This window comes from Rissa tridactyla, chromosome 7, assembly GCF_028500815.1.
Source record: "Rissa tridactyla isolate bRisTri1 chromosome 7, bRisTri1.patW.cur.20221130, whole genome shotgun sequence".
In the NCBI taxonomy this organism is placed as follows: Eukaryota; Metazoa; Chordata; class Aves; order Charadriiformes; family Laridae; genus Rissa; species Rissa tridactyla.
In genome coordinates, this window is record NC_071472.1 from 48,621,409 (window position 1) to 48,637,912 (window position 16,504).

Genomic DNA, 16,504 nt, shown 5'->3' on the forward strand with positions numbered 1-16,504 from the left:
GTGAAATCTCAGTGGTTTAGTTATACGGGTATAATTTGAAAGGAAACATGTTTCCACAGGTCATTGACCTGATGAGCTTTTTGGTTTGCCATGTGTACATAGCCCAATGGGATTTATGTGGCCTAACATAATTGAAATAATAACAAAAAAGCCATAAAAAGAAGCAGAAAAAAATCACTTGTTCTAATAGACTGGTAAATGACACCATATATAAAATTTTCTTTTATAATTGACCCTTAAAGGATATGCTTCCAGTTTAGTTGCTGAATTAGTATTTAGCCATCTACCTCTTAAACTCTGATGTTTATTAACAAAATAAAAAGGCACTGAGCACTTCTGTTGGATTGCATGGCTATTTGTTCAGTTAACCTTATCTGTAGTGAACTTCTCATCTAAGTAGTAGAAGTGCAGTCTTAGTGAGTGATGCTTTTAAATTGAATCATATCCATCAGAGCAGCTATTTCTGCCCTTATGCTTTCAAGAGACTAAGGGTGAATTCAAGGTAGGGACCAGCTGCCATGCCAGAACCACTGTGTTTTTCTGCAGAGTGTACAAAATTTAGAAAGATTATAGGTGGGAGAAAGCCGCCTATAAAGATAAATGGCAGTTCAGATTTTAAAGGGACGGAAAGTAAGGAAAAGCTTCCTATGTCTGTCTTTCAGAAACACGCAGTGACAGCTTTCCTCTCCAGCTTCAAATACTCCTAAACTCCTGTCTTTGATTATAATTTCTAATATGCCTCCTTGAACACTAGTTTGTACCTTGCGATGGGACCATAGTTGTGTGTAGCATAACATAATTTATAGCAGTATAATACACATTTGTTGATGATGATGAATGGGATCCGTAGGGCACACTTGCATGACTAATACTATTCATTTCAGTGGGACTCAGGCCAGGCCTACTCTTTGCCAGTGCAGCCCTCAGTCAGAGTTTCCTTCCAAAGTAACAGTTCACCAATAATTCTCCCCTTGTACTTCACAATTTCAGAAATTTCTGAGCACCAGCAACGCAACACTACATTTTGCCTCAGCTCTCCTGCACTCTAACTTTTTCAGCATTATACAGCTCCTATGGGGCAAATAAACTCATAGCATCGGTGCCTAAATGTCATCCAAGCCTTTGTGACCTTTCTGAGATTTAAAAAAATAATAAATATGCATTTTGCCTATACCAAGTCCCTGTGATTTTTGCTGGACTGAAGATCATGTTTACAGCTTTGCCAGTTCAGAGGACAGACTGAAAAATGCATTTATTTTATGTACTTTTTTAGAAAGTGGATTTGAAACCCCACAGTCCTATAATCGTTCATTTTGAGTAGTCCCAGCTCTGAATGTAAACAGACCTGTTCTTTCCCAATTCAGTTTAGATTTTGAAACCACGCCGGCTTTGAAATATTAGTTACTGCAGGTTTTAAATAATTTGTAATGCACAAAAATGCATTCCTTTACTGGAATCTCACTTCATGTGTAATAGCAACAATTTTTTGGTTTGGTTTGGTTTTTTTTCAGAGCTTAGTTTTCATAACTTCTTGACAGGAGGAATGTTACTCAATTGGCCAGAGAGCAGATCTCCTTTTCTCTCCCGGAGATCAAATGTAAGCAGAAAGCCATCCTTAACTGCACAGACATAAGCTAAAGTTGTGTTGTCACTTAGACACCCGAAGAAACGTGAAGTACTCTCAAATTAAATACGAAAAATTTCTTCATTTAGCGTGCAGGGGACAAATTGAGCTGTCTAATGTTTGTGTAGTGTGTGCAGACTAAGAAGTGAGGTCAGAGAGAGATGGGATCGTGGTTTCTGTCATGTAACCCCAGTCTAGCAATACTAAGATAAGAGCCCTTAAATAAATATATTTCTCCTTGATGCAACAAAGAACTCAGCCATCTGGAATAAAAGTAAGCATTCAGGATCGTCTATCTCATGTTAGAAATAAATAATATCTGCCCCAGAACTTCTGTCTGGAATTCAACTAGTTACACAAGGCATAACCTTGCTGATAACTAATATTGTTATAATGACTTAAACAAAGTTACTGATTACTTATCTGAAGTTTACACTGGCTTTCTTTTTGTTCTAGTGTATCAATAATTAAAGCTCTTCTGAAATAGCTTATTGCAGCTGGATTTGTGTGCTGTGTGGAGCAGTGTTTATGAAATAAAATTATCCTTTTGCAGAAGCCAGCATCACACATAAAACCCATTTACCTTACTCAGGTGGTTCTAATCTGAAATAATTACTTGGATAAACAGTTTCTGCCTGATACCTTTACCAGATTTCCAGTGGGATCTTACATAACCTCTGTCCTTTATGAGAATATCGTAATATGTAAGGAAAAGAGGTCGTGGGATTCGTCCACCCTATTTCTAAGCTGTTCCAATGGCAGACCTCATTCAGTATTAAAAAAATAAATCACAGAAAATACTTAGCAGTGCTATTCAGTTTCTCCCGAAGTAATTCAACTAAAATGCCTTATATGAATGTAGAAAATAAATACTGTTTTCAGAGCATTTCCGGAGAAATAACTTCCCTTTTGACTGAAGCTCCAGTTTTCTCTGGGACTTGCTTCTCCCTGAAGCAGAGTTTCAGACAGCTGCTGCAGGCCAGTTCTTGTACGCAGAGCTAGTCTGTCCCCTGGGCTCCCAAGGCGGGCAGTCGCTGGGGACCCAGTATGCAAACTGTCCAGGCACCTTTAGGCATTCCCTCTCCCTGCCCCTCTCCTGGAGGCCAGACAGCATGGCCTTGTGGGGACGGAGCTAGCAGGAAGCTATGTAGAACTGGATTTTCAGATGAAAATCTGCTTAGTGCCATGGTATTCGCACCATGAGAATCCAACCTAATAACTCTGGTGCTTCTGTGAGAAAGAGACTTGGGCACCTAAAGCACGGACTTTTCCAGGGTGGCAGAACACAGGATTTACTTTGGAAATGAGATGAGCACAGTGTCTGAAATGCTCGCTCTTGCTTCCTCTCCGTGTTTGCCCTCGGGCACAGCTACTTGTTAAGGGCTGAGCTAGAGCAGCATCTCTCTGCCCAGCCTGCTGCAGACTCACTACACCCCCAAAGCAGAGAGCACCCGGCTCAGCACTACTCCCTCCCTGGAAGGTGGGACAGGGACTTTACTGTAAGCTCAGATATTGCCTTTTTTTTTTTTTTTTTTTTTTCACTCCCTTTGCCTTTTTTTACCACCTTCTCCTTGTAACTGTGTTGAGAGCTGTTAGTTAAGAGCAGCTGGGAGGGAATTGATATCAGCCTGGAATAGGTTTAATTGCAGTCAAGCCCAGGTTCTGTCCTCCTGAGAAAACTCCTTCCCTACACTTTTAATCCTTTAGTTCCTCCCTCCCAGCCTGCTTTGGGGAAGGAGTTTCCTGGGGAAAGCTCCATTTTGTGTCCTACACGAGTATGCTGCTTCTCCTCAGGTGCCTCTCTGCTGACTGTGTGCTGGTACCCAGCAATTCCCTGGACCCGGCTGCCTGCCACAGCTCCTCCACCTGTAAGTCATTTGTGGGTTTCTTGTACTTCTGGAAATGTTATAACAGCAACTTCAGTCCTCAAAGTTTGTGCTGCTTGGGCACCCAGGTCTGTCAGAAGGTGTTGCTATGAGCAAATGGAAGGGAGGATAAATATGTACTGATGAAAAATGAGCCTTTTACTGTTAGATTTGCGGAAGAGTACTAGGCATCTCTCTGCGAAGTATAACTGGTTATCACCCAAAGGTGCCTCAGTCTTGTGGTGCTACAAGGAACGCCAGCAGCTGATGCAGACAGAGCTAGGAGAAGCAGGCTGAGACTTCATGGAGGTGGTTTCCTTTTGGAAGAGCCGGGGACACAGTGTTCAGAGCTGGTGAAGGGGGGCAGCAAGGAGGTTGTTTTCTTCCTCCACTTCCATAAATCGTAGCTTTTAGTGAATGCAGCCTGAAATAACCCTTCAATAAGCCTCTTCTGTAAGACTCTGCATTTAAATCACACTTGCTAATTCCAGGACTGGAATGGTGATCTTGCAGAACTACGCCCTCGGCAAGCCTTGCTTTTAGCTCAGTTCAGGGAGGTGCTAATCAAACATGTTTCCAGCTCCCACATGCTTATGATACTTTCATGCCATTTGAGAAAGCTCTGTAAGCATCTCTTCGGTAGCACAAACCACATCTTAAAAGTTCAGCCTTGAATGCTGTGCTGACGAGCATGACAAAGTGAAAAGCATTAACTGTATGCTTTAGACAAAGAGGGACAGGTAAATATAAAATAAAGTCAGTAGCAGGCTAACCTCTACCAGTGTGCTCTTTGTTTATAGAGAAAACAAACAGGATTACAATATTTCAGTTATTTTTTTGTTTGTATCTGTGGCAGCCACAAGCTCTGGTTATAGACCAAGACTCAAGTGCAAGGTGTGATACAAACATGGGGTGGGGAAGACATCCAGAGACTATACAGCTTGAAAAGCAAAGTGTTCTAAAACAAAATTCTCTCAAAGTTGGCAACGTTTATGAAAGGAAATTTATTCTGGATCATCTTGGACTCCTGAGCACCTTTTCTTAATTTTCCTACAACTCTGTGTAGTGCCTAGCGTGACAGAGCTGTCTTTCTTGCTTCTGCAGTATAAGCACAAATGAGCCAAATTTGTATTGGCTACCTCTGTCTGTCACTTTTGTGTCAGTATCACACTTGCCTTTTTAAAAGAGTTTCTGACACAGTGATTCTCAATTATTTATTTGTGTCTTTCTGTCTTCCTTAGCTTGATATTTCTGCCCCTGTCAGGAAATTTTGCAAGGTGTTGCATCATCCCTTTTCCTGTTGGCTGTCGGTGCTGCCTGCCCCGGTGGGGCTGTGCGGGCAGTGGCTGGGTAACACAGGCAGCATCTTAGCGACCTGCAGGACGAGCTCTGCTCCCACCACCCCCAACGTGGGTCCTGTCGACTTTGTTGACTTTCAAACCCAAAACATGCTTCAGCTGAGGATTGCAAAAGGGCTTATAGACATTAATTACACTCGCCACAGAAATACTTACCACGCAGGATATGTTTCTAGATGGCTGTGAACAGATCTAAAAGCAGTTCTGCTCAGCCCTAGCCAAACAGCACATCCACGACACAAAGGTGCTGCTTTGCCAGTTCAGTTTTTCTCTTTGTAAGGTGTTTGTAACTAGGCCAGACTATTGATAGCATGGTAACAACAGCAAAGCATACTTTAATCTGCAAACCACTTCCACCCATCGTAACAACATTCCGGAGGTGCAGTTTATTCCCATCACTCCAGACTGCGTGCACAGTGGTAATGGCCCAGCAAACTTCCTGCATGCTGTTCCAAGCTTGTTGAATAATTATTTCCTTCATCAGGCAGAGCTGTTAAGTACGTACTTAAAAATCACAGCTGTCTGCATCCATCTGCTTAATCTTTGCTGATACAGAGATACTGGTGACCGCTTGCTTCTTGGTTTTGGGTCTGTGATGGGAAGGGCTACTGCAGCCTTGGGACGAACTTCCCAGCAGGGAGTACAGAACGGAGCACCCAGCGCTCCAGCTGCTCGGAGTGACTCCGCGTTTAGAGGGAGCATGTGTGTATAAATCAGGAAGCTCCCTGGCAGAAAACTTCGTGCATGGTTGCTGTTCTTCACTCATATCTGCATTCAAGTTGTGTTGAGGTGTTGGGGGGCAGGCAGAGAACTCACCGGTTCGTCTGTCAACTGGACAATATATGAGAAGCCTTGTCTTAATGATACACATATTTAGAATAAAAAAAAAAAGAGGGAAATACTTGCTTCAATTAGGTGCAATATTTTTATGAAAAATTTTGTGCCAAACAAGTGAGTCATTGGGTAGCATGGTGACATTATGCTGTTTCCTTGCAAGCTGTGTTTTAATTCCTGAGGAAGGTCTGTCCCGTTGGCTTTGTTGTGTGGTACTCCTTGGAAAGCGGAAAGTTGATTTATGGTGTTTGGAAACGGTGTTGGGGGAAATCTTCCTGGAAAGTAGGCCTGGGTGTCTGGGCTGAGCTTTTTAGAAAAGGTCACTTGCTTGCTTGCTATTGGTGGCTGTCTCTGTTCTTTGTATATGTGCAAATAAAAAAAGTTACGCTGAAAATAGACTGAAATACCATGTTACTTCTCTCTCACTGAATCTGACCTGCAAGTGTTGCCACCTGAGAATGGTGTAGCAATAGAGACACAGAGCAGCAGGGCTACTTGTAGCCTTTTCAGGCTGGGCTGGACTCAGAGTTCTTGTCATAGATTTTTTTCTTTGTACTTCATCTAAGAAAACAAGGACGTGATCAGAAAATACATTTGCCAGTGAGACCAGATTGTTGAAGTAGAAAAGTGCCTTTGCAGTTCCAAGGCACTGCAGGCTCTTAAAATGCTAATGGTATGCCTGAGAATGAAAGAATTTATTTCATTATATTTATTTTATTTAGTAGTTCAGCTGGTGGAAGTCAGGAAGGGATTTAGCATCGTCCGCACAAAAAGTAAAAGGGTGCATTACTTGATCAAATGGGGCTGGGTGGAATCTCCCTTCCATTTTTGACAGATAAGCTGGACTTGCATATCTCCCTTCAGCCTGTGCCGTCTGCCCGTCACCCACCCAGGCAGCGGGGTAGCTGGCAATTGCGTAGGGCAGTTAATCTGTAACAGGCCACTGGCTGTGTGAAGAAAAGAATTTCGGTCTCCTGATGGCAAGTTGCAAAATCCCTACCTGCTACATCATGTGAATTTTGTACCACTTGATGTGACAAAGGGGTTTACCAAACAGTTCTCTGACAGAGCCAAGCAGTGACAGGCTCTGGGTTCAGTGTATGCAGTTTCACAGGCTGTGGCCACCACGGATGTGTTGCATTCAGAACTCCATTTGCTACATTCTGCACCCTGCAGGGGCAGGGGAACGCTTACATCGTGTATGATTCTCACCTTTGCCCATATAAAAGGCTTGAAGATCTCGCTGTAGCTCCCCACAGTAAGCTTCACCAAGATTAGTGTACAGGAGTCCTGGAAAGGAAAACTATGCAGAGGCCTGCAGTAGCATTTTCCCACCAGAACCATTGCATGCGCATAGTGTTGATAAATCAGTCACCAGATGCGATGTCAGGAAACTTTTATACAAGTTTTTAATAAAAAAAATTCAACAAAAATATATATAATCAGGCATTTTATGCAATGCATACATTCTTTATATCTGCAGGTACAGATAAATAACAAGGCAAAACCAAGTATTTTGCTTATCTTTGGCCATTAACCAATAATCACCCCCGAAGAGATATTATAGGGTTAAAGAATAATAAACTGAGTCTGTAAACTTCTCTCATTACAGACAAAGTATCAGGCAATAATACAGTAGTTAGATCTTTAGAAATGTAACGAACTATTTCTTTAACACTGCCCAATACTGAAATTTAACCTGGTTTGCTGCTCTGGAACTGAAGGCCGCCTTTAGCTGAAACACAGGCACGGTTTCCCGGGTTTACATTAGACAGACTCCAGCCCTTACCTTCACCTACGTCCCTTTGCCATACATTGCTCTAAAAAGCCAAGCTGTACCTCTTCCTGAAATAAACTAGCATGAGTTCTTATCTGGGGATCAGTTTCCTGAACCCCAACCAACAGACATACATACAGAGTAGTTAAGCTTCCTTAAGTCAATATTTTTTCTAACTCAGTGTCCCAGGACAATAGCTATCCTTCCACCTTACAGCACAGATGCATCTGATGGCTCTACCAAAGCAATATATACATGATACACATTAAAAAAATCATCAAAGCAGTTTTTAAAGGTACATTGATATCATATAGCAGCTTATGTCTATATATGTACATGTTTTCACAGTTACATTTTAGAAAATTGAGAACACCAGGAATACTTCTACTGTGTTTTCTATAAATACTAAAAATTTACGTGTCAGGCATACTGACAAAATAGTATTTAGGTTATCAGTTTAAATAGCTCTTGAAAACCTGTAGAGTTTTAAGCTTAAAGGCTGTAAAGTTTGAGGATTCTTTAAAGTGTTTAGCCAGTTTCAGCAGCTGGGCCACCTGCCAGTTTGACTTTTATTTTTTAAATTCAAATCTGGTAACAAAGGAACTCCACCACTTTTGATGGGACAGGCAAGCTCTTGACTTGGCTAGTGGGCATCACTCGTCGAATTGCCATGCGACATAGGTGCTGGAGACTGGAAACTTGTCGTGGAGTTGCCCAGAAGTACACACTGCCATCCTGCGTCCTGCAAAAAAAAAAAAAGACAAAAAAACCCCAACAGAATTATCCCACCTGAATGATTTCAAGTTAGTACAAATTCCCAAATACGCACTGGTAGTTGGGGAATTTGCTCTGAGCTTCCTGTTGCTTAGTAGCTGTTCTGGACTCATTCACACTAGATGACAGTTATTCTTTTAAGCTATAGCAGCACAATTAGCAACTTGCTGATTGTCTGTGTGACAGGCCTGAGCAGATCTTCCAACAGCTACTGAGCGTACCACCTGAAACACAATAACTGCCCTTGATTATCTAATGGTCTTTTTCCAATCCACATGTTTGTGGGTCTGTCTTTTATTTATTTTCAAAGGTAAGAAATGAGTTTTATCAGCCTCTTGATTTTACTGCTATTCCAGGCATGTTTAAACAAATAGTACCAAAACCAAGTCAAAAGCATCAAGTTGCAAGTCACCGTTGAAGATTTTTACAACACTTAGCCACTGTTTTCAACCTTTTGTGTTACCTTAATATTTTTAAGAGTAAAAAACTTAAAGTGTATACTTGCCCTGCAGCTAGAACACTGCCATCAGTAGAAAAAGTACAGCAGAGCCCATTGTTCAGAGGTGCAACTTGTACAGGGTATTCTTCATCAATTCTCCAGAATCTTACCATTCTGAAAAGGGAAGAACAAAGTAGTAAGTTATCAGAGTAGATATTTAATTCTGCCTGATATTTTCTCTGAAGCTGCACAAGAAACTAGTCTGAAGCAGAGCTCGGGGAATTTTTATAAACATTTTAGTATGCACAGAAGGTGTTTCAGATTTGGCCTGAAATGCTGCTTCTTCATTCCTTATCTATACCTTGAACTGTGCTTCTTCAACCATTCTAACTCCACCGACTAAAAGAAAAGATTGCCTTCACCAGTAGAGAGCAATAACCTGAACTACAGACTTAGACAATCTCTTAAGTGTCATATATGCTAGGAAATCCCAACAATGCTTGTCTTAATTAAAAAAAACTAAACCTTTCCTGTAGATAGTTTAATACCTTGCTGTCATCTTGAGAAAACATTCTTCATATTCTTAAAATACATTTTTTTCAAAATACTATTTGCAGTGTTAACAGAAGTTGAATATGAGAGCACAGAATACTTTTCTTTTTACTTTGGAATCTACTACTATACAAAATCTTATCTGCATTATTAACTCCATTTACATTTTTCACTGTTTAAAACCCCTCTTTTTCTGTTTTCAGCTGTTACACACTTAAGTTATTCAGATCATCTACCCTGTACACAACTATTTCTACATTCAGAATGAGCATTAACATATACCAGAAAACTCATCTACTTTTATCAAGACCAGTAAAAGTCATTTCTCACCTTCAAAAAAAAGAAAAAAAGCTGACTTAGTATTTAAAAGTTCATGTCATATGGGAAGAATTAGAGTCTAACAAACCTTTCCTCATACTTACTTATCATCAGCAAGGCTTGCAATATGTAGTCCATCGTGACTAAAAGATACTGATCTGACCCATCGGTCATTTGCACCTCCAGCAAATATTGGAGTAGGAGGGGGAAACAGATGCCTGGAGACAGAGAGACACTCAGTGAACAGCATGAAGTTTAACAACTATGAAGAATTTCCTTCAGCCAGGACCAGCAAAGCTGAGGAAGAAAAAATGGACTGAACATTTAACCATGAAATCAGGAGTGGCAATTGAACTACTGTATCTTTTGTAGCACCGAACACTTCAGCTTTGTTGAAGATGCTTAAATTAGTACATGTTAACATATCAGTGCTTTAAATTCTTTCTCAGACAGAAGAACAATCTCCACTGCTTTGCCACTTTAGGATTTACATCAGCCACTGCTAAGATTTTTCCCAAGTCTAATTCAGTTAAATATATAAACCCATTTATCGTCAGTAGTCATCTTCACTCTAGGAGAAAGTTTCCAGATTTGACTATTTTACTTACCCAAATTCCATAAGAATAACTCCAAGATGTGGATCCCAGACATAGACTCGAGTATCATAAGATGCAGTAGCCAGTAAAGCTCCATCAGGAGAAAACTCACAAGCTACAACATCATTGTGATGTCCTTCAAGTTTCCGTATCATGGAGTATTTATCCATATCCCACAGAAAAACCTGCAATTAAATAAGCTAATGTTATAGCTCTGCTCAGAGATGCAATGAAGCATTTATTTTTTTTTTAAAGTATAGCTGCTAGTCTTATTTAGGATTATATTAAAATCAGGCATTATGAATTACTACAATTAAAAATATGCTCAGTGTCATACTCAGATTAAAATCAAGTTTTTTTAAAAATAATTAAAGCAGACATGCAAGTTCTAACTCAAGTTTGTTAAATGTTATTAACAAAATAAGCCAAAATATAAGATAAAGGCAACACAATTTAACCATGTAGCTTACTGAAATTCAGGTATTACAAAACTATTTTATTAAAATATGCAGAAATAAATAGGGTTAAACTCTACAGTCCCCTCTTTTCAGTAACTACCAAAATTTTAAGAAATATACAGACAGAAAATGTAAGGTTAACATATTGTTACTCCAGTGGCATCCCTTTGAGTTTAAGATCACTTGTTTACAATTGGCTTGGATCACCAACGTCAGCCTAGGAAGAGAAACAGATACTGCAAGCAAAAAGAATTTTCACAGCCAAAAGTTACGTCTCTGGCAAAACAACAGGGAAGTCTAACCACATTATTAGAAAGAATTTATGCATTTTAAATCAAGTCAACAGTAAGAAAGACATTAATATTAAAATTTACCAGGCTAATTGCATATTGCATTATAAAAATGGATAACAGGTGATAGTATTCTGGGATTTACATGCAGTTGTACATTATATATAATCAAAATAAAGACTGTGCAGAATTACTTAATAGGAACGATCTATGTACTGCAGCATAATTTTACAGAAAATGTAACTCTAGTGTAAGGTGTTATGTCCCTAAAAGACCTCATTATGGTCCTTGATTTTTTTCCCTGACTTGGTTTTACTGCACAGATTAAATACTGACATCTTGGATAAATTTATATGTTTGACCAAAGCAAACGTAGCCTTAGTGCCTCACATACTTCCTAAAACCGAACCATTGTACAATCAGTTATGAAAGTGTGGACCAATTTCTCTAAGGAGACCCCAACATTCCATAAAATTGGAAACTAAGTTTTAGGAGTCAAGTGTGTTTCACTGCTGTGAAAATTATTAAAAAAAAAAAAAAAGAAAGAAAGAAAGCAGAAAGTGGACATCAACCAGCACCTGCGTACGTACAGTACACCTTGCAGTCGAATGCAAGGTTACTTCGTCCTATGGTAAAGTTCGCCCCCAGCCTGGTAGCCAGAGATGCCACTCTTTCTGCCCAGCTAACACCATTGTGCTCCTGTGTGAGTGGTGCCAGCTTAACCTCAATCACACCAATATTGCTGCCACCACCTGTGACAGGGAAAGCAAGAAGCTTATGGAAAACACACAGCCTAAAGATATCAATGTATACATCCACATCTGCTCTAGTTAAAGAAGAAACAAAACCCAGACCTCAACTATTCTCTATCAATTCTGCGCTGATTTAAAATATAAAATGCATTTGAACAGTTATCCATATAAAGTGGTATGCAATAACTGAATTGTGCATTTTACTTATTGCTAGGCTTCATTAAACTACCTACAAAGTAACTAGACTGATTTCCCCTTTCTGTTTTAACCTAATTCTTCAGTGCCAAGAAAAGCAGCTTATGGCATATGTGCTTTACCTGCACTGCTTTCAGTTCTCTAGCAGGGCATTAGAATACAGATGAAAACAAAACCAGTACGCTGTTCTTCATTCTAGAGCTTTTAGATATGAGTGCCATTTGTATTGGAAAACATGTAGAAACATTTTTGTTCAGCGGAAGAAACCATGACTGGCTCAGACTTTGAAAAGTGCTTTTCATTGAGCAGGAAATAGAAAGGATAAAATCAGTAACAAAATAGTTTTATGCATTAATCTAACATTTAACACTGGAAGCTTTAGTCTTCTTTGGTTTTATACTATGAACATGTGCAGATGTGTACAACTGTTTCTCAAAGAGTGCTTACAGTTTCTTCAACTAAAAGCAGTGCAAGTTTAATTCATAAATCAGTGTCTCAATGCACCATTTGCTAGTTTAATTTCATGCACTTTTACATCATCATAAAACATTAGAAGTTCATGACACCGAGCACAAGCTTAATGTTACTTAGATTTAAAATGATTATGCACACAATTCAGCAGATTTAATGAACAAGGAACTCTGACACATACTGCTTTACTAGCTCCAACTGAACAGAGAATAGAAGAGTCTGGAGAGAATGCACAACCATATACCCAGTTCTGATGTCCTCTCAACACTTTCATCATATTTCCTAAAAAGAAAGACATTCCCATAAGAATTAAGTATTAGAAATTCAAGTTGTAAAGCTTTTCCAAATTAGTTCTTCCTTTATAAATTTTTATACTATTTTTCCAAATAACACCTTGCAGAGTCATTCTACGCAGGCTATCGTGCAGGCTCTAAATCCTATGTCCCTACTCAAAAAGGTCACTTCAGACACTCTTTTAACTTAACCCAATACCAGCTTATGCCTTTAGGGTACTTGCAGATAAAGAATTTCAAGAAAGCATGCACAGTGAGTGACTAATAGAACAATTTATTTTTTTTTCTAAGAAATGCTGACCTAACTGAGTTTACAGCAATAAAAGAAGAGAGTACATGCATATTTTCCTATGTATTACAGCAGGTAAACTTAAAATGCATACCATCATCTTTCAGGTCCCACACTCTCAGTGTTTTGTCTCTGGACGCAGACACTAAAATCAGGCTGCCATCTGGGGCAAAGGTTAAATCTCTAACAACTTCAGTATGGTCCATCAGGTTAAGGAGGAGTTTTCCTGTTATGTGAAAACACCACAACTTAAAATGAAGGACTGTACTTTTATTCTCATCAAATGCTTTATGGATAAAGTACAGAATACAAAATTACAGCACAGAAAGCAGAATTTTCTTTGTAGAAATGCTCCCTACAGCAAGAAGGATGGGTATCCTTTTAGACACTTGTGTACCAAGAAGCAATTATTTCCTGAAAAGCTAGTAAATCTATACACTAAAACCATATACCTCAGAAGTAAGGCAAGACTTCTCTTTTGATAGACATCTCTGTTCTAAGCTTAATTTTACAAGATAACGGGAAATTGCTTAGTAGTCGTTAGTTTCATTTTTTTAAAGCTGAGAAGTTCTCTCCCAATCTAGCAACTGTGCTACCAGCTAAATTGAGATTTTTTAATTTCAGATCTTATCTTCTGAACTATTATTTACTTAAAAAAAAAAAAAAATAAAAGGTCCTCCTCAACATAATCCTTCCCGATACTCAAGAACAGAGAGCAACTTCATGTTTTGAAAGTTTCCTTTGTTTGGAAGTATTTCAAAACTACAACCAAGCGGAAGATTTTAGAGTAAAAAGCAACATACACGAAGTCAATCACATACTTAACAATTTTGCAGCAACAAGGCTTCATCTTCCATCACTTGCATCTCAAAGCATGACCTGACTCTGTTCCTTCGTCTAGCAGAATTTGAACATTTCTAGTGGCAGGAGTTCATGCTTTTTTTAGATTACTTAGTTTGTATTCAAGGTTCAGTTCCCATTTAAAATTCTGTAAGCAATTCATTCTGTGTATTAATGATGTTAACTGCTGCATAAAGTGACAATGAAGCGCCAACTTCCTCTCACATACTCTACCTGTATATACATCCCAGATCTTGATGCGCCCATTGTTCAAGCCTGTTGCAAGTAGAAGCTGGTCTTGCCCAAATTTGAAACGGTGCCATTCTATATTGACACAGCGGCTCTGCTTCTCAGGCACTGACGACCCAAAAGCAAGGCTCCAGACGATATCGCCGCAGTCTATGATATGTTCACAAGGCTTATTTTTCTGACCACTATCACTATTCTGCCTTGGAAGTCTTGGACTGATAGAGTTTGCAACATTCTTTGTGCCATGCAACAAGCTGCAAAAGAAACAAAAATACAAAAAATAGCATAAGGTATCTTGAAAAGTAAATAGAACAAAAAGGTCTTTAAGATGTAATAAAATCTGTGAGTTGCCACAACATATGTTTCGGAGGCCCATAATAATGCATTTTTATTTTCAAATTATAGAAGCAGCTTTTTCTTTTAACTGTCAAGAGTTATTAACACCTGGAAACCTTCTCACACAATATCATACTAATACTTTTGTACATATTTTTACCTCTGTAGAGAGCAATATATTAACTTAACCCACAGGAAAAAAACATTTTTAAAGCATTTACAGAAAAACGAGTTACAAACATTTCTAAGACTTTCTGCTAAACGAGCAAGAAATTCCCTGCAATTCACTTACTTACATGTGTTAAATACTGGGAAGAGATACTCTGAGGCCAGCATATGAAAACCAATTAACTCGCCACCAGAAAGGGGGGGGGGAGGGGGGGGAAGGAGGCGGGATTTACTGGGAGAGGAAAAGTGACCAGCTACAAAAATGCAACTGCTGGTTACTAACTTCATTAAAATGCAACCTGCAAGTGAAAATAAAGTGTGTCTTCTGCAACTTAACTTCCATCCTAGTAAGAATGATAAGGAAAGAGGTTCGCCTTTAAGTAAATTCATAAAAGGTAAAACCAAATAGCTCTCTGACAGGAAATTTAAAGGTTCCTTCTGCCTGGGTCTATTTCCTTTTCGTTCTAACTTCCTCTTATTTTAGAGCAACTGAATCAATTAACGAATCAATTAACAAATCACTCCTCCACAGCCTTTGTGAGGTTGCAATACAATTGTTTCTCTCGCTGGCCACAGAGGAAGATATAAAACAATAGCTGTTAATTTAAAGAATTCAGTTTTTCCCAAAGACATCAAAGACTAAGAAAGCCAATGCATGCGTTTTAATCTATTCAAAGTCATCTCCTGTTTTGGAATTCTTAAGTTTCTGAGGAGAATTAAAAGCCATACGGTTTTGTCTTACAAGTTATTAAGGCACTGAGACCAGGGGACCAGCTTCACTATGCGATGTCCTTGTGACCAAGCAAAGTAAGACCCATCGGGAGCGAAGGCAACAGTCCAGTTTTCACGCCCACACTTCTTGTCAAAGGGAGAAGTTGGGGCTAAGAGTTCTCCTACAGTGCGCGATCGTGCTAAAAAGAAAACGGAGAGGAAATTCCATTAAAAAAAATAGCATATTTTAAAAGGTTACAAGGGAACCGGGCAATATGTTAGTTATTTCGGTTTTATTTCATGACATTCAAAGTAATCGGGGAAGGGGAATTATTGTCACTGTACAACCAACGAACAGACTAAGCCCCAGCACAAGGGACTGAGTCACTGAAGAGAAACAGCTTAGGGTTAAATGTCCTGGTTGTCAGTAAGTAACATCACACCTTGACACCAGAAGCAGAACTCAAATAAATTAAAAATTTACTGAAACCAGCTATTCAATTATTCTAACTATAGCTCTAGAGATATAAGTACAACTATGCTCCACCTTGACCTAATACTGCAGAGTTTCGCAAATAAGATGCCCAGTAATTTATTTTTCTTTTACCTATAAAGAGAAATGTGAGTGCACTTGCACGCTTTAATATCCCGCCCTCCTTAAAAACAATAAATTCAGCAGCCCCCACAGGCCCCAGGCGGGCTCTGTGCGATGGGGGCAGCCCGTGTTTCCCCGCTTCCCTTCCGCCCGCCCTGCGGGCCCGGTGCCGAGCTCACAGACCCCCGGCGGGCCGAGCGCCGAACCGGCCCCGCTGAGGGACGGCGCCAACGGCGGCCGCCCGCCCGTCCCGGCCGCCGCAGGCCCGGCCGCCCCAGTCCCGCTCCCCCTCCCGGCCGCGCCCGCCGCTCACCGATGAGCTTCTCGTTGACACTCAGGGGAAAGCTGGCCATCTACGGGACCGCCCTTCGGACCGGCTCGGGACCTGCAACGGAGCGAGAGGGACCGCCGCTGGCCGGAGAGGCAGGGACTGGGACAAAATGGCGGCGGTGGCGCGGGGTGTAGCGCGGGGAGGGCGGGGGACGCGCCTTCCTCCCTCGCTCCGCCCGCCGGCCGGCGGGGCCCATCGTCTCACACGGTCCATCCTCCTGGCCTGCCCTGCCGCGCCCTCACCCTTGGCTCGGTCTCTGCCCCTCGGCCGCTCCGCTGGTCGCGTCCCGTTTTGCCCCTTCACTCACCGCGGCGGGCTGGATCGGGGCCCCCGGCCCCTCGGTGCTCCCGGGGCCTCACTGCCCCGGTACCCCCGATCGCTCGGTGCCC

At 40.6% G+C, this 16,504-nt stretch overlaps 1 protein-coding gene across 1 annotated transcript; it reads right to left on the reverse strand.

The window, feature by feature from the left end:
• Window positions 1–7,067: 7,067 nt before the first annotated feature.
• Window positions 7,068–16,257, reverse strand: WSB1 (WD repeat and SOCS box containing 1). The gene is made up of 9 exons (XM_054208437.1): window positions 16,098–16,257; window positions 15,221–15,389; window positions 13,960–14,228; window positions 12,980–13,111; window positions 12,485–12,585; window positions 10,150–10,322; window positions 9,646–9,759; window positions 8,738–8,845; window positions 7,068–8,200 (listed from the first exon to the last, which is right to left on the reverse strand). Exons 1-9 carry the CDS (start codon window positions 16,135–16,137, stop codon window positions 8,041–8,043), a joined length of 1,266 nt encoding a protein of 421 aa, XP_054064412.1. The 5' UTR covers window positions 16,138–16,257; the 3' UTR covers window positions 7,068–8,040.
• Between the last annotated feature and the right edge of the window lie 247 nt (window positions 16,258–16,504).